Source organism: Cryptomeria japonica, chromosome 11, assembly GCF_030272615.1.
Source record: "Cryptomeria japonica chromosome 11, Sugi_1.0, whole genome shotgun sequence".
Taxonomy (NCBI): Eukaryota; Viridiplantae; Streptophyta; class Pinopsida; order Cupressales; family Cupressaceae; genus Cryptomeria; species Cryptomeria japonica.
This window is the reverse complement of record NC_081415.1, coordinates 33,224,785-33,248,065: the sequence shown is the minus strand read 5'-3', so window position 1 is coordinate 33,248,065 and position 23,281 is coordinate 33,224,785. Positions and strand designations below refer to the sequence as shown.

Genomic DNA, 23,281 nt, shown 5'->3' with positions numbered 1-23,281 from the left:
TGTATTTAACCTAGCAAAAAACAACTAAGAACATAGTTGCATGAGATTAATCCCCCAAGGTTTGACACTCCCTCAAATAATATGTTCATCCTTCACCACGTTCCTATTGTGCTACTTTATCTCTTGGTGGAGCCTCCAAGAACTTAGGCAATAAGGGTCTAGGAGTAGTTTTGTTGGTTGTCTTGGATTTATTTATTGGAACATTAGTGTTACTTCCCTCCCCATGATATCCATTATTATCATTGTTACCATTGTTCCCATGATTGCCCTGATTCCTATTGTTTGTATTCATGGTTTCCATCATATAGGTCATTTACTAAACCAATTGTTGTTGCCCTCTAGCTAGATCATTTAATATCTCCATAGTATTGGGATTATTTTGTTCATGTCCATCACCCATACTTCTATGTCTGAGTCTAAACTAAGAACACCCTTCTATCTCCTCCTGTGATGAATTTTGTATCTTCCAAATTCATCAAATAATTTCAATCATCAAGTTTGTCTCAAAACCCACCAAGCTAGCAAGATCACTTGCTCTAATACCACTAAAAAGACCCTTAGTAATTCTTCACCAAAAATTTGCACCTTTCCCAAAGAACATTTTGTCAAATGTTTATGTTCATTCTACCATGTATTTTTTCTAATATGTAATCTATATAACCATTGTGACATACATTACAAGATAAAAGATGATTACACTAGTTGGTAAACATCATTTTTATTCATAAAATAGTTGCATATGAACATATTATAATTACAAATGTATATGGAAACCTCACCTTGCAAATCAATAACTTTGTACTCTTTGAAAGAACAAAGGTCACACTTATAAAAAATATCTCCATTTAATGAGTAGCAAACTAAGTATTGGCTACACTTAAGATATAAGTGTCCAAATCCTCACGCCAAAGAAATATAAATGCTTGTCACTCTACCAATATAAATGGTCTTCGCCCCTATGCCAACTTCCACACCCAACTAAAAGTCCTTCAAATTTGTAATTCCCACATCCTAGCAAATCTAGCTACATTGGCCAACATATTACACTAAACACATCTTTCTTGCTTGGATGAGTTTTGTATGCTAAGCTCATGACCAACCTTGGATGAGTTTCGTATGCAACTTTAGATATACGTTGACCGACATATTATCCTAAACACTTTTCCTCCTTGGATGAGTTTTGTAATGATACCTAATAGGTTACATCAATCACCCCAAACTCAGGTCAATTCTATCGCCTAGCTTGGTATGACAATGGAAGCTAGGAAAGACTTCACAAATCACCCAAATATAGGGAAAAAATTCCAACGCCTCACTATGCCATTGTTTGGCCCAACTATTCTTACTAAGTATAATAACCCTTGTTGCAATTTTATATCAGATTTACAAAATTCTAATAACCCAACTCAGATTTACGATTTGCAACCAAACGGTGAAATTAGGTACGCGGAAAAGTGCACCAATGAACTTATAAACACTTAAAACCCTTATAAAACATAAGCAGAAGATTCTACAAAAATTTTGGCATTACAACAACATGCAAATGTATGTTTGTGACAGACTACAAATCTGCCATGAAGCATTACAAAATAGACTCCAGAAATGGAGCTCAAAGCTTCACAAATCCACTACAAATTCCAAAATACTCTCCAAACTTCTCACACTTCCCACAATAGAAAGATGCGTGAAATAAATGTCTAATACGGTCAAGAACAACAATATATGTTGTTATTACTAGCAATACAAATCTGAAAATAAACTAAGCAACCACAACACACATAAAGTCTCTTTGAAGCACAACTGCAACCCCTCGATGTGATTGCCATTGGAGACTTGTAAACACATTACCTGTTGTATGCAGGAAAATGCGGTGACGAAAATGAATAAATCGAATCCAAAAGACCCACACACCAATGAGACTCTTGGTGCAAGTATGTGAACTAATTCAATTAGTTCAACTTCCCAAGGGGTATCCCATTGTTCTCTACCTCACAGGATCCCTAAAGTCAATGTTTTGCTCTCAGATCATTAAGCAAATAACTTACGAATGACAACTCCAAGAACGAATGATATTTGATCTATATGCAGAAATGCATTCTAAGATCTATATGATGTGTTTAAAACTACGATGATTAAGTTTAAGATGAAGATAATGATATGATAAAAGATTAACAAGTTATCCTAATATGATATACTATCCTAGCATGAATATTCTATGATATGAAAATTCTTCTAAATGCTATGATGTTGCTTTTAACAAAGAGAGACTAAAATGCTTAGTAATTTAGGCTATTATGTAGATGCATGAAAGCTTGGATTCTTTAAAATGAGGAATGCGAGCTCTATTTATAGAAAAAAATAGGGCAATGGATGGTCAAGATTGAATAATCTTAACAAGGGCTAGGAATCCATGTTTACAATTCTCACCAATGAAATGGTGACAATTGTCAACAAAAGGTTGCTTGAGAGGAGATGTAAGAGGCATTAAATGCCTGAGAAGACATGAAGGTTACCCTAGGTGGTAAGGGTTAAGGCTAGATTAGGGTTATCCAATGGACAAAGCTTTTACCTAAGGGGTAAATTCTTGTGCAATTAATAGGATAACCAAGGTTAAAGCCATGAATGCTTGATGAGACCCTTGAGTCAAAAGGATGGTTAAGTTAGAGGAAAGTCTCTAACCAAAGTTCAAAGATGAGTTGAGGTTGGATTAATCATTAATGGTTAGGAAGACTTTGAGGGTTAACTTGTTGAAGACATAAAGCCTTTAATGGTTATTGAAGACTTTGGAGGCTTTGAGAAATGACTTCCCTTTGCTTAGGAATGTGACAATAATTAGGAGATGAATTGAGCTAAATTGGAAATGATTAGAAGAATCTAGAAGGGGTTTAGGAGGCAAGTGGGAGATGTAAGAAAATGCAAGTGGATGAGGGAAAAAGATTTTAATTAAAATAAAATTACTTTATTTCAACCAAAATAGATGCAACTTGCATAAATACAAGTTAGGGATTCTAATAAATAAATTAAATTTATTTATTTGCAAGGATCAATTTAATTAAATATAAATTTAATTAAAAAGGGAGAAAGGGGAATTAATTAAATAAAGTGATTTATTTAATTAAAGGCTAGAAAAGGTTTAGGTGAATTTTATTAAATAGATTGAGTAATTCATTTAATCAAATAGATGAATGTGAATAAATTAATTAAATAGAATTTAATTAATAGGAGGAATGGGGTTAAAATAAATATTTAATATTTATTTAGGAAAGTGGTCAGAATTATACGTCTACACTTGCAAGCCTCTATCCCCCTAGTTTATCAGCCTAGAAGATCACTCCTTCAATGGTTTCTCAGCCTCTGAAGAAGAACAACAAAACTCTATTAAAATCATAAAATAGAATGAATCCAAATGGAGCCAACTCCATGCATATATGAAATCACTTTCAAATTCAAATTCCAACCAAAATGAGCGCCAAAATCTAACTCCCAAAGAAAGGAAACTTTCCTCTTTCCAAGTGTCTCCAAACTCCTACAACTCCCAAGGAAACTTGTCTTTTGCCAACAAATGTCATGGGCAAATGGAATTCAAAATGTTGCGAAAATAAGACTTTACAAGAACCCACACCATCACTCAAGTAGAAAATTCAAAATAATATCTTTGATGATAAACCACTATTGTTGATTTGATTAAATCACCCAAAAAGATATTATTTCCCAATCTTATCCAAAAGTCCTAATTTACTATTTTTGGAAAGCCGAGCTCACTAATAATAGAAAGTGTTGATTTTGGAAAGGGGACATTATGAATATTAAATTAATAATCTTTCCAAATGTATCCCATCATAGTTGACTTACTATTTTTGGCCAACGAGGACTTAGCAAATGTGTTATTTTTAGAAAAAGGGACATAACACTAAGCTAATGATATTGCCCAACAAACACAATGAAATATATTTGTCATAAATAAACATGACATTACTCAGCAACAATACCCAATATGGGTGTTAATGCTATTGGTTCTGGGTGCCTTGCTAAAACCCTATTAGGTTGTGGGAGCCTCTTAAAACCCACTCTCAAGGTTGAGGGAGCCTAGAAAAACCCTAGGTATTTTGCCACTATCAATGACAAGCTCGATGCTGGAAGTTTTCAAGGGCCCAGTTTGGCCAGATCTTGTTTTTGGTTAGGCGGAGGTCTTGCTTTTGGTGACCTGAAGACTTTGTTACAAGTTAAGGGAGCCTGGGAAATCCCCGTTGTTTGGCTGAGGGTGCCTGTCAAACCCTCGATCTCTATTTTTCAGATCTACAAGTTGTATTAGATCTGCTAGTTGGGCCAACTTGGTTTGTTTTGGATTAATTTTGTGGACTGGTTGGCATTGGTTTCGCTGAGGTTGCTTTGTTTTTTGCAACTTCTTGTGCCACATGTTTTGTAATGTTTGATCCGTCTTGCTTGTATATGGTTGTGTTGTTGTTTGTCTTTGTTGTGTATGTTTGCAATGTCCCTTTGTTGGTTCCGAATCCATGAAAAATCCAAGGGTTTTGGGTCCCTTCAAAATCTGTTGTACGAGGTTTCTAGTCCCCTCAAAACCTGTTTATCCTAATAAAAAACAATACCCAATATGGCATCCATTACCGATAACTCCAAGCAAATATTCACATAAATTGTCTTCCCTACAAGACTTCACAATTTATAGCCTTCAAACAATCACTCCAAACTTGAAACCTAAATAATACCCCAAATTAGCCTATGAGAATTAAATAGGCTAAACCAGTTATTCTAGCTACTCCATTGGAGGGAACATTATAGTGACACAAATCTAGATCTTTTGATATTGATAGCCTAAATGAGCATAGATTGTTGTATTTTATAATTTGAGACCAAGCTACTTTTAACTTTAATTTTAAAATTTAAACAACAAAATGCTTTAATAGTTCAATATTTTTTTTTATCACTAAACGGCCAAGCCAAAGAGTGATATTAAATGAAAAGTTTAGAGACACAAAAAAATAATAGTCTTATAGCCCTTTTGGGCCTGCAAATCTTAAATGTAATTGACCTTAATCCAAAGATAATCAGAAAGTTCAACATAAACTTAAAAACCTTGTCTACATCGGAAGTCTACAGATTTTGCCATATTACAGATTGATGCAATTTTTCATCAAAAAATTGAACAAAATTAAAAAAATGCAAGCAATTTCATATCTTTTTCTTGCTTTAGGCCACTCCTAGGATGTTAACCCAAGGTGAGAGCCGGATTGAGATGCGCCACTACCACCACACCCTCATCTTCCACGACCACGTACTTTGCCCCGACCCCTACCATGACCAGAACCATGACCGTTTGAATTGCAACTTTGTCGATTGTTGATTCCTTGGCCACCCTGCAAATGAATTGAGATGTTGCCAATATGAGAGGGGGTCTCTTCTTCCTCTTTGGGGATGAGAAGGCCATTTAGAATAGAAAAATCTTTGAATTCTTCCTCCTCTTTGTCTTCAGCATAATCTGTTGAACACTTCCATTTAAGAAAAACATGAGCCACAACAACAAATGCTCTAGGTTTCATCAATGCATGACCCTCTAGGAGAAAAGGATAGAAGCTGAGTGTTTCTTCAGAATTTGAAACTGCAGCTAAATCACCAGACCGAGGAAGGCCATTCCCGAGAACAACATACCCTAAAACTTTGCCTAAGCCCACCGACAACCTCAGACCAAAGAGGTGGTTGGCCAACTCTTTCACCTCAAGCTTAGGCACTTGAATATCGAGAAGAGAAGCCACAAATCTTGAAGAAATCTGAGAATTGTCCCTATAATACTCATCTCTTTCGAGATGACCTCTTCCCAGAATCATTTTGACCACTAAAATGACCAACACATATGTGGTGTGAAGAATCCTCTTCAATCTCTTATCCAAAATTTCCTTGAAGTTTGCTTGCCTGTTCGGGCTCACTAAGGAAATCGGAGTGTCGAAACCAAAGCAAGAAATAGGGTCCGAAAAAGCCCTGAAGATGAATTAAGGTGAGCTAGCCATTGTTGGTTATCCAGAACAAGAGATATTTGGCTTTCTCAACTCGAAATTGAACCTCTGAAATTGAGAATTTGGCCAAGACAGAGAGGAAGAAGCAAGAAAAGTGGCCAAATTGAATTGCCAGAATGATGTGATTGCTAGAATTAAGAGAAAACCAACATCCTGGATATCTGTCTGCCACATTGAATGCGTTTTTCCTTGAAGAAAGTTTTTGGCCTTAAAGGTTGGATTTGATTTGGTTGCCAAATGACCAAGGAAAAAGCATTCTTAATAAATGCAGAATAAAAACTCCGCGATTCAAAAGGCACTTGCTTGAAACGTTGGAGATATGACGGGCTCATTTATTGCCACCCGTACTTGCCTTCAAAACTACCAGTAGAGAATAACTTTAGTGATACACAAATCCTTCGTAAATGGTGAAGGCCCCACCAATTTGATCTTCCATTTTGTTGGGCTTAATCAACTTTAACTTTCAAAATGACACGATGTCAGAACAGCTTTAATTTCTGACATAATACAAGCATTAGCAAGAATAAAGCTTTCCTTGTTTGATAAGACCAAGTGCGAAGTTATCTTAACTACCAACCCCTGAATCCATGGGGCCATAACTTGAAGCATGATGTGCTAGCAATGAGAGTAGGTTTCTTTGTAGGCAACCATTAGGATCCATGCAACGGATCCTAAATTCAAATCCAAATTCAAAATCAGATTAATCTTATGCATTTCTTGACCAAGCAACCTGTGAGACCGTTTGGAGATTTGAATTCAAATTTGAGATGGCGGGAAACCTCTGCCATTAGTTTAGCTTAGGCGGAAAAGCAGTGCATGGAAATAAACCTTCTAAAACTGAGGTTAAGTTATGTTGTTCTCTTGGGGAGAAGAAAAGCATTAGTTCTTGTGAATTATGAGTTCATCCACCCACCAAGAAAGGTCCAACCCTTCTGCTGCTAATTTGGAGAGCGAATGTGCCTCAGAGTTTGCCTCTTTGTAAATGTGTCTGCATGAGAAATTTTCAAATAAGTCCAAAGTTCATAAAATCTTATCCAACAAAGCTTGCAACCTCCAATTAGGAGTTCTTGCAATTCTGATTGCATTGATAACAATAGCAGAATCCCCTTCGACTTCAATGCATTTAATGCCTCTCTTTGAACATTCAATAAGACCTTTTAAAATGGCATTGAATTCAACAACATTGTTAGTGTCAGGAGAGACGGGAATAGCCAGTTTGCCTTTAACAATTCCATTGTGATCCCTGATTTTGCATCCAACTCCTGAAGGGGCTCCATTGAAGTTTAATTTTAACCATCCAATCTTAGGTGGAGACCAAACTGCAAGATTCATTGCACTATCCTTCTTCCCCATGTATGGAGGAACCTTAATGCCTTTCCATCTAAATCTCATTCTACCATCCCAGTCTGTGAAATCTTTGTTGGTATTGGAATTGAGAACTAGCTTGCAATTTATGTTCTCCACAATTGAGGTTTCTATGGAATTTAGGACTGATTCTAACTTCCTAGCTTTATTATCAAAAATCCTCCTATTACGCTCATTCCAATCCTTCAATATTGCTACCATGAATCTCCTGATTAATTTTATTGTGTTTATACTTTAGTTATACTACTTTATTGAAGTTTAAAATGCTGTCATCATTCACTCAAATGTTGATATTGTTATCAATTCTTGTCATATCTCTCTATTTCTCTCTCTATGTGTTTAATTTTGTTGTTGTTTATGTTTCCGTTATACTACTGTTATACTATTATTGTACTACTTTATTGAAGTTTATACTGCTGTCATCATTTATTTACATATTGATAGTGTTATCAATTCTTGGCATATCTGTCTCTTTCTCTCTCTATATAATATATTTTGAAAAATTCACATATCGTCATCCCCCACCATCCCCGAAAAATGTACCTCAGACTGCCATCCTTGAAATGTGTCCCTTGTCCCTGTCCCTGAAACGTCATCAAACACAGATATGAATTAATCAACCGTGGCGATAAAGAAAGAAAAGTGGTGATAATAAAGCAGTAAACCTTGGATATGGAACTACAAGAAAAGCATAATCAGGTTTCAGTCCTTAAGTATGGTGTCTGTACTTTCTTCAGATATGTAGCCCAAAAACAATGATATTTCATATGGCCAACTTTATAAGAAAAATTCTCTTTTGAATTTTCATCTTGGTATTTGAATAGAACTTTTTTGTGTGGAATAATCTATCCAACTGAGAGACATTGCAGATGTCATGTTTCTAAAAGGTCACAAAATTGGGAATTCCCATTTCCTCTGATTTAAAGATGAATCGCAGGGACTCTAAATAGAATCATTTATGCACATCACTTGTGCAATCCACTACTCAGAGAGTTGTTTTTGCTTTTGATTGGTGCACCCATGTAGATTGAAACTACTTCATGGATACGCCAACAGCATTGTTGGGCCACTCACAACAATCACATTTAGTAGCTGCATTCTACTTATGTTCCTTCCACACACAAACAACGAACACATCAAGGGTCTACTAGATCTATCTATCTTTCTGTTTTAACCTAGGTTGTTACTATTTTTTCTGCTTTATCCTATGTTTAGCCTGTTATCCTTAGATCTTCAGCCTGCCTTCTATTTCTTCATTTTACGTTGGGTGATCCTGTTACCCTTTAGTCCAATCCTTCATACATATTCCTTGTACGTTTTCTCTATCACATTTCACAAAGCCAGTAAAATCTTCCAAGTTTGGTCCTTAATATTTTTATCAAGTTAACAAATATCAAACTGAAATGGCTCCACCGAAAAAATGCTGGTAGTCTTTTGATTCCTTATGTGCATAGAACATCTATGCTAGAATTCTTTAAGAAAAGGAAGGTGCCAATAAAATTGTAATATTCATGTCTTCAAATATTGTTTCTTTTGGCTTCAATGCTTTCGTTAACTTCAAAGTGATTTCTAAACTCAATAAAGTGTGAAAGTTCACAAATTTTGATGACTTCTGATTTGGGAAACTGGTACCTTGTCGTGCTGTCAATGTAATTTATACGTCCTAATTGTTGCTCTTAAGATATTATAATCAACTCAATTACAACACACTTTAAGATGTTTAAGTTTTTGCTTGTGCATAAGAAGTGCTGTCAGTGAAAATGAAAAGTCAACCATAGTATTAATATATCTTAAACTGTGCAATTCAACGCATAATCTTTATATAAAAGCATTCTTTGTAATAATTACAGAATATACTTAATGATATTGCACTAGACAAACAAAATTGTCCGCCAAATCATGAGTTGCAAATCAAAAGTGAAAACTACGCACGGATTGAATGGTTCTAGTTCGTTCAGATTACATGTAGCTGCTCTTCTCAAACAAAATGCTACTTCACCATTTTAGTGAAATTAGCAACAATATTAATAAAACAACCAGTGCATTTCTAGTAACATGCATCAGAAATATTCCTTAAATGCAGAATATAAATGACACACCACAATTTGTCATTGTTGTATCTTCCTGAATTCTGTTAGGACAGGATAAATATTTTCAAATGCTTCATATATCTGATCCCTAACCTGATGACAAGATAAAGTTTGAGAAATTAAAAATTATAGTCAAAATCCCATCAAGGAAAAGTGAGCACTCCTTGACCACGATTGACTGCATTCATACCTTTGCACCAGTTAAAACAATCTTTCCAGAGACAAAGACCAGCAAAACAATCTTTGGCTGTTTCATCCGATAAATCAGACCGGGAAATAGCTCAGGTTCATACTACATAGATAAGGCAATTCAGGTTCAAATTTATATGATAATAGTGATACCCTTGCAAATAAAATGAAAAAACACTTTCATTGGATGGATCTATCTATCTATAGATAAAGAGATAAAACACTTGCATTGGATATATATAATACTATAAAGTAAAGCATAAAACATTGGAAAGTGAAAAGGACAAACACTTACACACAAATATAAAATAAAACATAAATCGTTGCAAATAAATTGAAAAGACACTTACACTGGAAAAGTGCCCATGGGAAAAAGCAAGCCCTTCAAGCCTTATTGGGAACTTAACATCACAAGAGGCCACCACATTTTGAATTTTGAATTCCTACAATGAATAAGAAATAGATAATAGATTTCAACAATCTGTCCACAATTTTATTTGTCCTGCCTTGATTCATAACTTACCATGTAGACATTACAAACCACAAGACTCAGACTTTACCTTGAACTGAGCAGGAAAGCCAAGCTTCTGGATTATTCGTGCATACTGGACTTTCCATAACAGTGATAACATTAGAATCATTCAGGCTTCTAAAATAAACTAATGCTTAAGTTTCCCTGTATAACCCAAAAAAATATTACACATAATACCTTTCTTGCGGCAAGTTTGGAATTCTGCTCACACTTAGCTCCAGTGCACACCTGCAAAAAATTGGTTCAAGAATTGAGTAAAGATTAATTAAGAATTTAAATAAATCCGTAAGGCAAGTACTGAATAATTTAGGTTATTATCACATTCACAAGTGAATCAACTCAGAAAATATTTACCAAATTTAAATATCAGTGCCATATTCATAACCCTGATTATATTAACTAAAATCTTGTACGCATCATATAAAAGTATCACATGTTGCTTTCTAAAATTTAAACCAGATACCATAATGTACTTAACCCATACTCAACACTTCAGCCAGTGTAGCTACAATCTTCAAAATGAAATTTTTAACTTACGATCATGTACTACAATAAGATGTACCATTCAGAGTTTATAGATAATCTACGTTCCTATGATCATACAAACCATCTGTCTCATAGATTGTACCTCTAAAATATTAGCTTTTCTCCAGTCAGGTACATTATTTCCTAGCTAAATATTGTCATAACTCTTGAGATATGTTATACATTTTATAACTTCGAAGATATAGAATCTGACAAGTGTTGGTTATTCTAATCCAAGAAATGTTACACATGGGCAAAATTGGGCATTCTTTGCAATACCATCTCATAACAGGATAATCCTTATCCAAATTGTTTCAACAATTGCCTCAAGAGCTGCCTTGTATTCAGCCTCTCTAGAAGATAAATGATTGAATGTTTCTCTTGCTGTCCCATGGGAAAGAAGCTCAACCTAAGCTATACATTTATGTGAATTTGACAATGAGGTTGTCAAACACAAAGTTGTGTACATGTCGTATTTATCAGAACGATAGCTTTAAATCAATGAGTTCGAACCTCTCAAGGGGCTTGATCCTAATGGCCCATGTTGTTCTCTTAGAAAAACCTTATTTGCAGAAAAGCATTGTCACATTTATAGTAAAACAGGTTTTCAACCTTTGCCATAGAGACAACTCACGGACATGACCGTGAAAGTGACCTAACTCAATTCCCCTAATAAAACAAGGAACAAAACTGATAGTCATTCCATTTACAGAATATAGCACGCCACTTAGGGAAATAAATAAGAATTATATTTATTTCATAAAAAAGATTTTCTCAGCAAGCTACTAGTCTTCTAGATAGTCTATGCAGAAGACAAGCATGGCCAGGTAATTGGAATAATAAGAGTACACATTTTTACCACATACGAAGAGTCTATATGCATCACTTTCAAGGACCAGAAATTTTCTAAATATTACTTCACCCAAAGCTGACCATGATAAGAATTATATTTAACAGAATCCAATATATCTATTTATTTATGTTTCATAGGGTGGCAACGTTATTTAGCCTAGGCGTTATTATTAGGCAACCAAATGCTTTGGGCTGTTCTAACATATGGCAATAATTTTACTCAGCCTAGGTATTATTGGACAAATCCGATTGTTATGGTAGAGTCAGTTGCACCTTGATCTCCGAAGGATAAATACCTTCTGTAATATTTGCTAATAAGCTGTCTCAAAAAATCTAACGCACTAGAAATATAAACGGAAAAAATAATACATTTAAGTGTCAGAAGGTAAACTACATCTCCCTTTCCTCTGAATAATCAACAAACAAGAAGCTTGGATATATAAAAAGTGAAACCAAACAAAGCTTTTTTTTCATAAACTAGAGCTAATTAGGACCCTTACCTATATGAGTTTACTGGGAGACCTTAAAGGGAATAAAAACTTGTCATGCAGGATCAATCACTCCAATTTGGTAGATATTAAGAAATCTATGTACTATACATCATTCTTTAAGTTTGACATGATCGTGCTATCAATGTTCAAGCTGCAATAGCATGGACATCATAAAATTACTGTAAGAAACCTAACTTGAATCAAACAATACTAAATGATATAGAAGTTAATGATAGTGACATTGGTTTTAACAGGAACAGTAGAGACTGTGCATACAAAAGAAACCAAAAAAGAACAAAACAACTGTTTCCATGTTTCCCTTCTGGTAAACAGAGTACATTTTATATTGTCCTAAATGCTAAAAAAAAATTACATATATTTGCAAAAGAGACAAACCAAACAAAGTAATTTTCTTGCCACTTGGCTAACCAGGGATTTATTTCCAGAGAAAATACCATTTTTCCAGATGCAAATATCAAAGCAGTTGTCTTAGGTTCCCTTATCCTCATTATCACAGCAGCAAAACGCTATTAACCACACAAAAAGGAAAATAGTTAGTGTACATTACTTTAGGTGTGTGCTGAATAAAAAATTCAGAACATATATTTTAAGTATGTCAATTCCTTATACTGAAATGTAGGAAAACACGCTACTATAAATGATTTAAACCCACAGGATTATCCGGGGGACAACACTTTGCTGGTATTTAAATGTAACATAAGCTGAAGAAAATCATAACAGTTGTAGTACAACGCTAGACGTAAAACTAAACAGTGATCAAAATTGATGACAGAACATTAAAAAAAAGTACTTAAGAAAACAGAGAAGCAATGTAAAATTATTACAACTATACTTATTTGCATAAATTCGGTGCATAATAGATTACATGATATTACAACTTGTCGCAAAGGGTACTTATTAGCATGAATGTCAAGACAGTATGTAGTAAAAATTCTGGAGGACCCAAGGGATATCCATAAATTCCCTGTACTCCTACAATGATGTGTGCCTAAAGAATATACAAATGCATGATGGCTAAGATGCAAAGTCATGTTTTTATTTTAACTACAAATCAGTAAAGTCTGTCATGTCCCGTGCACTCCAGCACCATGATATTGTTTATTTTTTATAATAAAAGTGTTTTTAAACACTGTTATAATAATATTAATTATTTTAACAAAATATAATAACAAGTCATTTTTGGGCCAACCTAATTTTTTATTCTTGTTGGCACCAACTTCCACTCTTTTGTTGGAGGGTGACCTTGTTTTTGCTTGGGCGCAATCAGGTATAAATGTAACTTGTGCAACGCAAGGAGACGGGGATATCACATTTTTTTAAAACAAGAAGTTGCTTTTTGCAAACTACCAAACTAATTGGGACAAAAACCCCATTGAGTTCACCCAGGTGAGACAAAGCCCTTACTTGGTCTGTTGTTCTAAGGTAATCGCTCTTCATTTGAGAGTGAGCATAACAAGGAGATATTTCACTTGCAGCACAACTATGCCATTGAACCATATTTTGGGAGCATTCAAGATTGCACCAACTGCAAAACCCCAGTAAGAGGGGGTGCAATATCTTACATCTTCTGGTAATGTTAAGGTGTCTGAAACACCCTCAAACCATTGTTACACTGAAGCTGTGGAGCATAACATCATCAACAACCTAAACCAGACACCATAAATCAATGGGTTTCTGCAATTTTATTAGCAAAGAGGAGAAATCAGTCTGAAAATTAAGAGACTTGCATTACTACAATCCAAGTGCACCTTCTGAGCAAGGCCTAATAACCATTAGCAACTACCAGATTTTGATCAAACAAAGTTGTGAATTGTTACTGTATCATCTTGTATCTGGAACTGTGGTTGTAAGCTGGGAATAGCATTCACATACTCATATTTTTTGAATCAAACTATTTGCTTAAATAAATATGTTATCATCAGCAACAGAAGTGTTCCCAAATGTTTTAATTCTGAAATTACTATTCATACATAAAATTTTGCACTGTGGTTATATATAACTCAAACTAAATTAGCATTAGAGTTGTTCAGGCACATTACATTGGTATTCGAATAGGCAATCCTGCCAGCCTACTGGGAAGACCTTGGGTATGCAGCTAATCCAAAGGGATCAACGTGCTTTGGAGAGACAGACAAAGAAATAGAAGTTGAAGCACAACCATCAGGGTCTAGAAGTAAAGACGAGTAAAAAGATATCAGATCAGGATGAGAACTGGGATGCCTTCATACAAACCCAGCAGCAAATTGCATAAATGCAAAGAGAAAATGGAAAAATAGCAGAAGACAACAACACAAATACTCCTTTTAATGTTGCAGAATATGATCAACACAAACAATTCTATCAGATCTACACAAAACAATGGCATAGAGGGCAGAATTCAAATTAGAATGGGTTCCCAGACACACAAAGCTTTCATTCTTGCCTAGAATTGAGCCGACACATGACGAGGAAGAGCTGAATCCTTTAGGAAATGATTTCAACGCAAGCATAGAGGCCTATTCAAGACTTGATTCTGAGTTGAGGCATCAAATTCGATTTATGCAATTCCATAATGCAAGAAGTGGATCAAGAGGAAGACAAACTATATAGCAATTTATTTAATTAACATCTCCATTGTAGGCTGAGTAAGTTAACTCTCCCAACTTTTGATGGCTCAAAGAAGGTCACTGCACGGGCTCAGGTTCAAAAGCTAGAAACATATCTTTCACTTAGCCCTATGACAGAAGATGAAGTTGTCAATTTTTCTATCCTTCACTTGGATTGTACAACATGAGTGGTGGCATCATGGTCTAATTAAACAAGCTGCCACAGTGTTGTGACACATATTGATTTCACATACAGGCTCATAAAAAGGTTTGATACGAAGGATCCTAAGGTTCAGTTCAAAGAGTTGACATGCTTGAGACTGTAAGACACACTAATATACTAAGGGAGGATTGAATCAAAATATGCCAATTCCAATTTAAATCAACATTAATTACCATTAATAACTTCTCCAATCACCATAGATGCTACTGAACAATGGATAAGAACAAATCAACACAATCGAACACCAGATTTATGAGGAAACCTAGAAGACAAAAACTACAGTAAGAATAGTTGCTTGGATCTACTGTCCAAATCCAGTCTCACAAAATAAATAATGAACTTACAATATTTTGTAGGCACCAACCCACAAGAATTGCAACCTATGATGGAGACACCAATCCCCTAATCCAATAACTGAGCACCAACTCGGATGATGAGGCACCAATCTCAATTACAACAAGTATATGAAAGATATGACATGCAGACCTTCAAGGCTGAACCTTCAGCATCTCCTTGATTTGATTAACTTCAAAACATTCCTATAGTGTGCATAAGATCTTCATTTTAAGTCGCACACTTAAACAAAAGTTGAGAGGATAACTTGTACAACTTTTCCCACGGTTACCAATTCTGCTCTCAACCATCATACCTTGGAATGAATCCAATTACAATTATATATATGCATCCCAACACTAGTTACAATCACAAGTCAGCCTAGAACATATTTACAATATCCACAAGTTGGCCACATGAGTTAGCCTTAAAACAAATGTGTAATAGGTCCGGTCCAAAAGCCAAGACACTGCACCAAGAGTGGGATCATGCTATGTGTTACCCAAAACAGGCTCAACTAGTCCCAAACAGCCTCCACACTCTTCATCCAGCTGGCACACAATTAAATACTCTAATGCATTCATTCGGGACATCAGTATAGACTATGATCTAATTATTGTAAGCATCCTGTCAACCATAACTTTCCTTCTTCTTGAACTCCACCTCTGAAACTTCAACAGATTTGTCTTCATGTGTAGGCTCACTTAAATTCCAAACCGCAAGCCTTAAAACATCATTGTGGTAGAATGCGATACAAAACACTGTGCCAATGTATATACAGTTTTTGAGCACCAGACCTTGGAAATATACCACAAACACTTCCAAATCTCTACCAACAACTAAAACATGATCATGATGATACTAGAGACATACTGCAGAAAAGATATCCAACATAGCTTGAATTTGTTTATTCAGATCACTGATGCTCTAACATGACATGACAGTAACAACAACTTTCCGGACACTTGAAATCAAGGGTAACATAATGCTAATCTGACTGCTCCCAGTATACACACCTTTGAGATCAATGACGATACAAAAAATCACAATGTTCAACGGAGACAACATGTTTCAATGGAGGAATACATAATAGAATTCCAATAAGTTCCTGTCATGGTGCCAAATATTACGAATAAGAGGTTTATCATTATGTTCCAATTCATTGAGGGACTATCTCAGTCACTCCAAGACTTGTTTAGGGCTTTTGAGCTTAAATGTATAAAGGAAGTTATCTGAAGGGCCTTGAGCTTGGAATATACTACAACCAAGAGCAAGCCCTATCCTAGAAATGCACTGTTGAGATCACATGGGAAACCATTTCACAAGGATGTCTTGCATCCAAGGGCACCACCTCCTAAGCCAAGCAAAACAAAAGTGTCTAAGAATGATCTTTGAAGGAAGAAGTTGTGTTTCACATGTATAGAGCTATGGCAACCAAGCCATAGATGCTTGGCAGAAAGACAAGTACACTAGCCAAATGAAGATTTTGTAGTTGAAGAGTTTAAGCCTGAGATTGTAGTAGAGTTGGAGCATGAGGAGAAGGAAGCGGTAGGTGCCTCAAGTGATGCACTTGCAACCCTAATTATCACTATTTTAATATTAGAGGAGTCTTACAAGGACAAAGGATGACAATTTTGATCGCTAGTGGGGCCACCCACAACTTCATTGATGAAGGGTTGGTGGCTAAGATAATTTTGAGGATAGAAGATTTGAACAATTTAATGTTATAATGGCAGACGACTATACTATTCCATGCAACCGAAGGATTCAGCAGTTGGAATTGACTCTAAGAGGAGAAAAGATGTGACATGGCTTCTATGTGATTGGTATTGGTGAGACAGCGCTGGTAATGGGAATGCAATGTTTCGCTCGCATAGCAAGAGCACACAGAACTATTAGACCTTGGTGTTGAAGTTTAAATTTGATGGAAAGGAGGTAGTTTGTGGCCTTTCCAATGAGGGACACGTGTTGGTTTCAGCCAAGAGGATGCAAAGAGCTTTTTCATAGAGACCAAGTAGCTTGGACAATGGAGTGTGTGATTACAGATACAATCCATCTTGGATAATCATGGCAAGGTTTTCAATGAAATTCCTCTTGGATTACCACTAGATAAGAGTTTGTAGCATGAGATACGAGGAGGAGATTGAGAAGGCAATTAAGAAGTTATTGGACACGAGGATTATACAACCTAGCTACAACCCATTTACTCCATCCTTGGTGCTGGTGGAGAAAAAAGATGGGACTATGAGGATGTGTATTGATTATAGAGCCCTCAACATGAAGGGAATCAAGAATCACTACCCTATACCCAAGGTCAATGAGCTTCATAGTGCAGTACTTCTTCAAGATTGATCTATGGTCAGAGTTTCATCAAATCAAGGTTAGAGATGAGAAATGTGCACAAAACAGCTTTTACATGTCATTATGGGCATTATCACTGCTTGGTCATGCCATTTGAGCTAACCAATGCACCTGCCACGTTTCAATCTTGCATGAGTTAGGTATTTATCTTGCAATTGAGGAAATTTGTGCTAGTTTTCTTTGATGACATCTTTGATCTACAGTAACACATGGGAGGATTAATTGAAGCAATGGACTGGCCTAGGCCTAAGACATTGTCACATTTGAGAGGATTTGTGGGACTTTACAATTATTGTACGAGGTTTGTGAAGGGGCTTTCACAATTTGCAGTTCCATTGACAAATTTGACAAAGAAGGGAGCCTTCTCATGGAACGTTTTGGCACAAAGAGCTTTTGACAAGCTCAAGGAGGTAATGAGATCATGTCCTATCTTGGCTATTCCAAATAGGGATTCACAATTTCCAAGAAGAAACGGATCATGTAATGTCCCCTACTAGGTCTAGGCTTGTTTTAACCAAAATTAAGCTAATTCAATATACTTATGACTTAAACTAAGTTGATTAGATGACAAATCTATCTTAACATGAATCAAATCAATCTTTTTCCCAATACTGAATTGATAACACTCTCTCTCTCTCTCTCTCTCTCTCTCTCTCTCTCTCTCTCTCTCTCTCTCTCTCTCTCTCTCTCTCTCTCTCTCTCTCTCTATATATATATATATATATATATATATATATATATATGTAAGAACCTTTCACAGGCCGTGTTTATTCTCTCTGTCCGTTTAGTTGACCCTAGTGCGTTTGTGTTGCAATAGCAATTGTTTTTGACAGATAAAACAAGTTTTGACAAGATATGAAGGAAAAAGCAATAGTGCTATAATCTGGAAATTTATTAATTTCAGCCTGAGGTCTCTTATAACATTCAAACAACACTAATATTCCATGGAATGCTAATAGAATAATTTCATAGGTAAATTACTGATTTTTCGATTGGAAATTCATCAAACCCTTGCTGTTCATGCAAGCAAATTTATGACAGCAGCTTACTGTTTATTCAATACTAACCGGAATCGCCCATGCAATAGCTCAAAGTGTCAAGGAAGACTAGGCGCCACCTTTAGTAGTTATTCCATGATTTTTAGAAACCCCCTTGCCAAAATCGCAGTCTTCCAGCTATCTAGGGTACGACTTCCAAAGCAGGTCAAATCAGCAACCAATCACTTCAGGATTTTTTAATTTCTTCTCTGGCTGTAGTTATCAAACCCTCTTCAAAGAACAATGCCACTTTATCCAATCTGCTCAAACTTGGTCTCTAAATGAAACTAACAGTAACAAAATCATCTAATATTTCACAAACTCTAATGTTGTTGCACAAGAATCCAACGTTTCCTTGCACCGATACTTCCAATCACCTGCAGAATAATCTTCTGCTGAAAACCCTTGGCCAAGTCTATTCTCAGAGCAAAAAACAAAATATCTTCAATCACCTCCCCTTTTTAAAACCCAAGGCAACCTTATAAACTTTCCAAAGGATGAATTAGGGCTACAGCCCTAATTAAAGCAGCTTCCCAAGTTGCACGATTTTATCATTTAAAAGATGTTTAAACTTTTAATATTTCTTTTTGACTATTGAGGCGTCAAAAATAAATCATCTCCAGTCTAATATAAAAAGTGGCCCCATCTGATGAGAAATAGACCCTCACTTAAGTTATAACTTAAAGTGACTTAATAATATTAAAACATTAAAGTTTGCCACTTAATATTTAATTAAAGTAGTTAAATATTGATATCTCCCTAAGTATCCATCAGAATTGCCTGCCGTCAGAACTGGAGACTGCCAAACCATACTCTGCCACTGCCCAACCCAATTGGCTAAAAATAGCAGGACTACTAAAAATAGAAAGTATCTCAAACGGAGTCCTGGAGACCTCAAATGAAAGCCAGTCCTGTGATGCTCACTCTGAAGATGAAGAATTAATCTCCAGAAGACCCTCTAACCAACCTCATCAGCCTACAAGGGTCAGTGATAGGCTAATCTACCTAGCTGATAGATGTCAACTAGAAGGGGACATCACAGTCCGCCCCTCCTAAAATTGCTTGTCCTCAAACAATCTCAACTCCGGATGCTGTAAAATCTCCTCACTCTCCCAAGTAGCATCCTCTACCGACAAATCCTTCCATTTCACCAAGTACTCTATGATAGTACGTCTCCTGAAATTCCTCTCCCTGAACTCAATGATAGCCTCAGGTACAAGTATCAACTTCCCCTCATCATCCAGGGGTGGTAAAACTGTAGAAGGAACAATACGGTGTCCTAACGCCTTTTTGAGACGTGACATGTGAAACACATTGTATACTCTGCTATCTGCCGGTAAATCCAACTCATAAGCCACCTCACCTATACGCCTGGTCACTCTGAAAGGACCATAATATCGTGGCTCGAGCTTCTCTGTTCTACTCTTCTTGAGAGTAGACTGCCGATATGGCTGCAACATCAAATATACCATGTCTCCTACCTCAAATGACCTCTTTGTCCTCTTCTAATCAGCATATTGCTTTTGTTGATTCTGTGCCTTGGCTATATTCTCCTTAAGAGCCTTTACAATGTCCTGGCTCTCCTGTAGCTTGTCTCCCGCACTAGGCACCCTACTGTCACTCAACAATAAGTCAATGAAACTAGGAGGCTCATACCCCTACAATGTTGTAAATGGTGTCATCTGAATGGACATGTGGTGAGTGGTATTGTAACAATACTGTTGTGACGTTTTCACACATCGCCCCATTGCAAATGGGGACCCATGTTTTTTTTGCTTTTTAGGGTTTGTTCTTTAGGTTTTTTTAGGGTTTTGTTAGCTAGCCTTTGCATTTTGAACGTCGCCCAGGGGATCACATGGATAAGCAAGTCCGGCTTGAGTGAGGTCCTGATCCTGAAATTTGGCTAAGTTTGGAATGTCCTGATCCTGAAATTTGACTAAGTCTGGAAACTTAAAAAACCTCCAAAAACTAGATTTTGCAATATAACTCCTGGAGGTCTGAAACCACTCTCAAACATCCTGAAAGTATATATGGAATATAACTTAAAGTATAACTTATACTTAAATGTTATATTCCATAAAAATTATCCTGATAGAGAGTGCGAAAAGTCAAATTTCGCTCGTGTCCTTCTCCAAGGGTCCACAGCGAAAAGCGCTCCTGTCCCTCTCCAAGGGACCAAGGCGAATCGCTCGTGTCCCTCTCCAGGGGACCAGAGCGAAAATGCTTGGTTGAGCCATTCCTGACCTTGTTTGGACGAATCGAGACATCAAAGGCATGGTGAAGGACGAAATGAGCATGATAGAGCATCCAGACTTGATCAAAAACAACGAAATGATGAAGTTTTTGCCTAGAGGGTCAAATTCGCTCCTGTCCCTCACTGAAGGACCAGAGCGAAATTCTTCATAAGGTACGATCTGGGCAAAGATCAAGTCAAGTTTATGTTTGACGGCAAGAAAGGAGATGAATTGAACCCATTGAAGACAAATTGAAGATTATCAAACGTCAACAAGGGACCCAAATGCCCAAGTTCGCTCCTGTCCCTCAGGAAGGGACCAGAGCGATTTTTGTCTTGGACAAATTTCTTGCCAAGTTACAATGAATTCCAAGGCATGAATGAATGAAATGAAGTATGGCGGGACCGTTGAAGATAAATTTGGAAGCTGGCGAAGTGTGATGGAGACTACAAGTACAAATTCGCTCCTGTCCCTCTCCAAGGGACCAAGGCGATATCTTAGTTATGTTGCCTTTTCCTCAAATTCAAGCCACTCCAAGTCAAGGAGAGAGGTGGCAAGGACATTTCGAAGCGTCTCAATCAAGCACAAAGCATCAAAAATTGCCAAAGATGAAGGATTTGCACCAAGACATCTAATTCGCTCCTGTCCCTCAGGCAGGGACCAGAGCGAAATTCCTATAAAGGCCAAGATTTTGAAAGTTTATCAAGTGTTAAGTGATTAAGGAGAATCAAGGGACTTCATTTTACGCATCGAAAGCAATGGCAAGTTGAAGAACGCAAGAACAAGCTCAAAAACTTGAAGTTCGCTCCTGTCCCTCAGGAAGGGACCAGAGCGATATTGATTATATTAGCCAAATCCCTCAAAAATCACGTAAGGTCAAGGTTTTGCAAGGTCGTATGAGGTCCAAGGCATGATTAGAAGGTGATATACAAAGACTTCAAACGTTAAAAGATCCTTAAATTGAACACAGAAGCTATATCGCTCCTGTCCCTCTCCAACGGACCAGGGCGATTTGTATGGGATCCTTCATTTTCCTTCAAGTTCATGCCAAGTCAGGGTTTTTCGGGGTCACACAAGGTATAAGGTGTCATTTGAAGATGATATGCAAGAGTTTTGAACGTCAAAGTGTTACCAATTTGTGCAAGGAACTCATATCGCTCCTGTCCTTTGGACAAGGACCAAGGCGATTTTTACAAAAACACTTATGCTCCTTCAAAATCAAGACAATGCAAGGATTGGCGAAGTAAAGGACGTCCTTTGGAAGGCAATGCACGAAGAACAAAGATCAAATGTTTGCAAATTTGAGCCAGGACATGGAGATCGCTCCTGTCCCTCTCCAAGGGACCAAGGCGACATTTGCCAAAACACATGATACCCTTTAAAGATCACGTTGAAATAAGGTTGCACAAGGTTTTAAACATCATTTGGAAGGCGATACAAAGGGAGATAGACGTTAAATATTACCAGTTTGATCTTAAAATGGAGAAAAGACAAGGATCGCTCCTGTCCCTCTCCAAGGGACAAGGGCGATGATCCTTTAAACATCAAAATGCCTTGTGAAAATCAAGTGGAACAAGCATGGAATGAACAAGCAAGGTTATTATTCACCATACGAGGAAAAGTTGATATCCAAATGGAGAATTTCAAGTGAAAACATTAGGATCGCTCCTGTCCCTCTCCAAGGGACCAGGGCGATATTACATCCAAGGGCATTCTTTCGCACAAACAAGTCAATCAAACTCGAAGGACCCAGCTAAAATGTCGATTTGAACGTGGAAATGAGGATTTTGGACGTCGAAATTGCAAGAATCATGATGAAGTTGATGGATCGCTCCTGTCCCTCTCTAAGGGACCAGGGCGATGAGGCATCAAATGGAGATCTCTTCAAGGAAAATCAAGCCGGATCCAGGACGGTCTTCGCCAGGACGATCAAGTAAGGACATGGGCAACCTCTTTCAATCCAACGTTCCAAGGCGAGGTACATCATCATCCTGCACATCAAGGACACAAGGAGTTAGAACAAGGGCTCGTTGAAGAAGCAAATAATTCCAGATGAATTAATTAAAGCAAGCTTTTCAACAACATCAAGTTGAATATTTACCAAAGTTACAAGTGTCAGATGAGGTGGCATCCTAGTCATCACGTCTCCAATCAGTGAGGTCCATCTCAGCATGTCCAGATTCAATGTACTTAACTCATGGAAGGTGGCACAAACTCCGATGTACCTACCCCGGCTATCCATTGGTCGATTTTTCTAGAAGGGACATGTGTCCAAGCAGTACAATTTTATCATTGGTCAAGCATTAAATGTTATGTAATGGTTGTAACAAACCCTAATTAGGGTTTTCATTGTAAAATCTTGGCCATTGATCTTGAATTGATCTAAGCCATCAAATTGTATTGTGGGCACTATA

The 23,281-nt window shown here is 36.8% G+C and overlaps 1 protein-coding gene across 6 annotated transcripts in view; it reads right to left on the bottom strand.

The window, feature by feature from the left end:
- Positions 1–9,180: 9,180 nt before the first annotated feature.
- LOC131031365 (TATA-binding protein 2) overlaps positions 9,181–23,281 on the bottom strand; it is a 63,460-nt gene continuing 49,359 nt past the window's right edge. For 5 of the 6 annotated variants that reach the window (XM_057962465.2, XM_059214104.1, XM_057962468.2 and 2 more), the window contains 6 exons: positions 12,529–12,600; positions 10,383–10,433; positions 10,234–10,278; positions 10,024–10,116; positions 9,675–9,776; positions 9,181–9,577 (listed from right to left, as the gene is read on the bottom strand). In XM_057962465.2, coding sequence (XP_057818448.2) covers positions 9,503–9,577; positions 9,675–9,776; positions 10,024–10,116; positions 10,234–10,278; positions 10,383–10,433; positions 12,529–12,600 — 438 coding nt within the window. In that variant the 3' untranslated portion in view covers positions 9,181–9,502. The remainder of the gene's footprint in view (positions 9,578–9,674; positions 9,777–10,023; positions 10,117–10,233; positions 10,279–10,382; positions 10,434–12,528; positions 12,601–23,281) is intronic. The other variant, XM_059214103.1, reaches the window with a different exon arrangement.